Source organism: Indicator indicator, chromosome 24 (genome assembly GCF_027791375.1).
Source record: "Indicator indicator isolate 239-I01 chromosome 24, UM_Iind_1.1, whole genome shotgun sequence".
In the NCBI taxonomy this organism is placed as follows: Eukaryota; Metazoa; Chordata; class Aves; order Piciformes; family Indicatoridae; genus Indicator; species Indicator indicator.
The window spans coordinates 15,696,865-15,702,001 of NC_072033.1; the positions used below are offsets into that span (position 1 = coordinate 15,696,865).

The following is a 5,137-nucleotide window of genomic DNA, read 5'->3' on the forward strand; positions in this document are numbered from 1 at the left end:
GAAGGATTCCCAGTGGCTGGGGCAGCAGGACCCCTCCCACCCCCCAGTTTGCCCTCACCAGGCTCATGAACATGTGCTGTGGGAGGCACTGCGTCCCTGGGGACATGCTCAGGTCAGCTGCTGCCTGGGGCACCCCAAGACCACATGAATTGCACAACCTCTGATGCAATTTCCTCCACCCAAAAAGCTTCTCCAGCCCTGGCCCCACTGGCAGGGGGTGAGCTCAAACCACAGCACGGGGCATGCCAGGGCTTACACCAACTTTCCCTTGGGGCACCACCCCGGAGCTCACATCTGCTCTTGCTCAGGGCAGCAGAGCACAACCAGCCCCAAGGGCATCACCCTCACCCCACAGCTGCCTGCACCCCAAGCCTCAACCCTAACACAGGGGTGACAGTGGGAGCCCCAAGAACCCCATGTGGTATAGGTAGCTGTGCTGAGGAATGGGGCAAAGACAAGCCCACAGAGGTAAAAGTCACCACTGGCCAGGATCCCCACACACTCCATCTGGGCACAAGGCTCTCAGTACTACCTATTCCTTGTCATTGTCCCATCCAAGTGACTGCCCAGGTAGGACACATCCCCATGCTACAGAAATCGGGGTGCAAACCATCTTCCCCTCATATGCTTGGTCTGAGCCCCAGAGAGAAGTACAGGACTCTCTGGGGACACAGTGCTGTGACAAGCCACCTGCACAACCCAGCACACCTTGCCCCCCAACACAACAGGACACTGGCAGGGGCAACTGGGACCAACCTGTGGAACACTCCCTCCTTGGCACCACTACAGGGATGCAAGCCCAGTATCCCACAGTAAACCCACACAGCCTGTAGCAGTCCAGACAAGCTCCCTCCTCCAGTTTCATGCTTCCTGGAGGAAGGTCCCCAGGGCTTAGCCCATCCCAAAGCCCCCCCCGGAGGTAGGAATTGGAGCCGTGCTGGTCATCAGGGCTTGTTTAATAACAAAACTCCAGCTATTGTAGAACAATATTCGGCAGCATCATTGTAATATACAATACGGGGAATGCTCTCAGAAATCTGAGAAGGATACGGCCCGCGGCTCCCCGGCAGCTTCTCCCAGGCAGGGAAGAGCTGCCGGCCCCAGCTGTGCCCCGGGGGTCCCGGGATACAGAAAAGCCGCAGTGCTCCGGGGGTCCTGGGGCTGTTGGTGAAGGGTCCGGAGTAGTCTCAGCGGCACAGGATCCGGTCAGCAGCCGAGATGCACGGAGCCTGCAAAAAACAGAAGGAAAACGGCTGGTCAGAGTGGATCCTGGGGATGGAAGAAGGAACACCCTCGGGGAAAGGACAGCTCGGTGCGGAGCGGAGGGGCACGGTGCAGCCCGACGGAGAACCAGACCGGGCTGGTGACAGGGGTCTACACCCACCTCGACAGGGTCTCGGGGATTTAAAAGAGGCAGGAAGGAGCCGGGGAGGGGGGAGTCCGGGGAAGCCGGCGTGAGAGCGGGACGTGGTCGGTGCCGAAAGATTCACACCCACCTCGGGGGCATCCCGGAGATGGAAGGGGGCAGGAGGGACGCCCCGGGAAGGGGACAGCGCGGTGCAGAGCAGAAGGGAATCCGGTGCAGCGCGGCAGGAGAAGAACAGGCCGGTATCGGGGGTCCACACTCACCTCAGGGTTGTCACTGGCGGGGACGGGACGGGACGGCCCGCGCTGCAGAGCCAGCTGGAGGTCCCAAATGTAGTCAATGACGTGTTGCAGCAACTCCACTTTGGAGACCCTCCCGTGCCGTGGCAGCGTCGGCACCAGCGCCCGCAGCCGCGAGTAGCAGCCTTTCATGTCGTACAGCAGCGCGGCAGCCGCCTGCTCCGCCGCTCCTGGGGACACTCCTGGGCCCGGCCCACAACGAGCAGCCTCCCCGGGTCTCACCGCCTTCAACGAACCACCGGGACCCGCAGGTAACGGCGAAGAAGCGGCGGCGGCAACCTTCATGGTGAGGGAAGAGAGCGGCAAGGGAGAGACAAGCAGCAGTAGGACCCTGCGACCGAACAGCGCAGCACGCGCCCCGCCGCACCAATTATAGGGCGCCGCCGGCGGGGGGGCGGGGCCAGCGGAAGGGCCGCTGCCAATGGCGGCACCGCAGGGGTGGGGCCGGCCCCGCCCACTCCACTCGACCGCTCCGGGCGGTCAGCGCCTTAAAGGGGCAGCGGCGGGGAGAGGGCAGATGAGTTTGGTGGGGGGGACGCACCGGGGGATGTGGTGGGGTCGTGGGCAGCGTCTGCCCCGACACTACTCCGACATTAACGGAGGATCCGGTGGCGGGGTCCTCGCAGCTCCGCTCGCCCTATACTTTCTCCCCGTAGGCCTCCCGGTTACTCCCCCTCAGTGCAGTCCCCTCGGCCTCCCGCTGCCCCCCCGCCCCCTCCCTGCTCTCCGGCGGCTCAGACCTGCAGACGCCAGGCCTGTGACGTCACCCATTCATAAACCCCGCGCGCTGTCAGCGCGGCGCCGCGCGGGCGGTGCCCATGGCGACGGGGGCGGGGCTGAGGGGGTGATACGACACACCTGCAACCCAGCCCGGGTACCGGGGGCACCGGGGGCACTGGGAGCTCCGCGCGGCCAGGGGAGTACCGACATTACACACAGGCGCACGGGGGGGCACTGGGACCCCTCATGGGGATACGGAGGCACAGAGATTCCCACAGCAATATAGGCACACAGGGAGCACTGGGACGCTCATGGGGATACGGTGATACGGGGGAGCACCGGGCCTCCCACGGGGACACGGAGACAGACATCCCCACTGAGAGCAGGCACATGGATGTGAGGGCATGGGTACACGTGGAGCCATGCACACACGTGTGCCCGCACACAGGTGAGGACATGCACAAACCCAGGGAGCCAAAGGCCTCCCCCATCCTCCTCCTCTCCGGGTCGGCAGCAATCCTGGAGACTGCAGATGGACTTTAACCCTGCCAGCCTGGATGGGGAGAGCTGCATCCCTCTGTCACGCCATCTCTCCATCCTTCTGTTCCTCCATACCCTGTTCCTCTCTACCCCCCATCCCTCTGTCCCTCCGTTCCCCCATTCCTGTGTCTCTCTGCCCTTCCATCCCTCTGTCTCTCCATCCCTCTGTCCCTCCGTTCCCCCATTCCTGTGTCTCTCTGCCCTTCCATCCCTCTGTCCCACCCCCTTGTGTCCCCCATCCCACTGCGGTGGCGGTTCCCAGGGTGGGCACGACGCCGGGGTCACCTCCTCCATTCAGGGCTCGCCAGAGGGCCTGGCGCTGCCCGGTTCCCACCGTGGCTCTCAAAGCTGCTAATTAGCCCCCATCTGGCAGCGGTGGCCGTGCCGCGGCGGGGAGGCTGGGGACATTGTGCACAGGAATGTCATTCAGCGCTGCTGGCCGGCCCGGTGTCGCCAGCTGTGCCGCCAACAATACCCCACGGCCACCATGAGCTGGCCCCCACACCCCAATGGGCACACTGCCCATCGCCCCCCAGCACCCGGGCCACCCCGGGTGACATGGGCACCAGGATGAGCTTGCCTGCCACACGGTGGGTGCCAGGACACACGTGGCACAGACACCCCAAGGCTGCTCTGGGAACTGGGGGTGTTGAGGAAAGGAGGCTGAGGGGAGACTGGGGAGGCTGCACCTCAAATCCTGGGTTCAGTTTTGGGGCTTTCATTCCAAGAAGGACATAGAGGTGTTGGAGTGGGTCAAGGGAAGGGCAGTGAAGCTGGGGAAGGGTCAGGAGAACAGGGCTGGGGAGGAGCAGCTGAAGGAAATGGGGCTGGTTATTCTGGAGAGGAGGCTGGAGAAAAGGAGACTGAGGCTCTCTGCAACTCCCTGAAAGGAGGCTGGAGCCAGGTGGGGGTTCGTCTCTTCTCCCAAGGAATAAGTGGAAATGGCCTCAGGTTGTCCCAGGGGAGGTTTAGGTTGGACATGAGGAACAATTTCTTGCCCTTGAGGGTTGTCAAGGCCTGGCCCAGGCCACCCAGGGCAGTGGTGGAGTCCCCATCCCTGGAGGGGTTTGAAAGCCCTGGAGCTGTGGTTCTGAGGGCCATCGTTTGGTGGTGCCCTGGCAGTGCTGGGATGAAGGTTGGACTCCATGATCTTAAAGAACTCTTCCAACCACAACCATTTTGTGATTCTCCAGTTCTGTGTCCCCAGAAACCCTCACCTCAGCCCTCTGCGTGTCAGGGGCTGGCAGTGTGGCCCTGGGACGCTGCCGTGGCCGCAGCTGGGCTGTGTCCCAGCACACCAGGCTGGGCAGCGGCCGCGGTGTCCGGCAAGACAGATCGCTTCATTTCCATCTCAATTCTGGGAACCGGGCGCGCGGCGCGGTAACAGCGGCCGGGGCCATATGGCGCTGGCGGGGGGCGGGGAGGGGGCGCTCAGCTCGGCCAGGGGGGTGGCTGCTTTGCACTGAGCTGGGGTTGCCCGGCAGCCGAGGACATCAAAGCCCCCCGGCCATCCCCCCCACCCCCACTCCGCTGGGACCACACAGGGCACGGCCACGCCAGGCTGGTGAGGGGCCGCCGGGGGCTGCTTGTGCTGTGATGGGAATGGGGATGGTGGCTGGACAGTGCCCCAGCTTTGGCAGTGCCCAGCTCTGACAGAACAGAGCCCTGACAGTACCCTCCCTGCCCCCCCTGCAGCACCCAGCTCTGACAGAACGCAGCCCCAGCAGCACCCAGCCCAGCAGAATCCAGCCTTGGGTTGGCACCCAGCCCTGGAATCGTCCAGCCCCACAGCACCCAGCCTGGGAAGCACCCAGCCTTGGCATCACCAGCCCCAGCAGCACCCAGCTCCCTGCAGCACCCAGCTGCACCCATCTGCAGTAGAACCCAGGGCCGGCAGCATCCAGAGAGGAACTGCAGCCTGGACACCCCGGATCAGGCTGGGAGGATCCCCAATGCATGGAACCCCCAAAACCGGGCTGCTGCTGCCCTGGGGTCGGGCTCCATGCAGGACCCCTCACGCCATGACCCCATCTGCGGATGTTCCCTGGGGACATGCACACCTCGGCCCTGGATGGTGCAGAGCCAGGGCTGCAGATGTGACTGCACAGCTGGAGTGGGGCCGAGCCCTGAGAAAGCCCCAGCACGATCCCCTCCCGCCTTCTCCCTTCCCCTTCCCAGCTCCATCCGCTGCAGCCCAGACCAGCTGGAGCCA

The 5,137-nt window shown here is 64.1% G+C and overlaps 1 protein-coding gene across 1 annotated transcript; it reads right to left on the bottom strand.

Moving 5' to 3' along the window:
• Positions 1-973: 973 nt before the first annotated feature.
• On the bottom strand, positions 974-1,950 carry ID1 (inhibitor of DNA binding 1). Its single transcript, XM_054392060.1, has 2 exons — positions 1,630-1,950; positions 974-1,229 (listed from the first exon to the last, which is right to left on the bottom strand). The coding sequence occupies exons 1-2, from the start codon at positions 1,948-1,950 to the stop codon at positions 1,188-1,190; spliced, it is 363 nt and encodes a 120-aa protein (XP_054248035.1). The 3' UTR covers positions 974-1,187.
• Positions 1,951-5,137: the final 3,187 nt, after the last annotated feature.

What these genes read in the sequence shown, in the direction of transcription:
- ID1 (XM_054392060.1), bottom strand. Translation starts at nt 1,950, where the DNA reads ATGAAGGTTGCCGCCGCCGCTTCTTCGCCGTTACCTGCGGGTCCCGGT. An exon ending in CCGCCAGTGACAACCCTGAG is followed by an intron (nt 1,230 to 1,629) that starts GTGAGTGTGGAC and finishes TGTTTTTTGCAG; the next exon opens with GCTCCGTGCATCTCGGCTGC.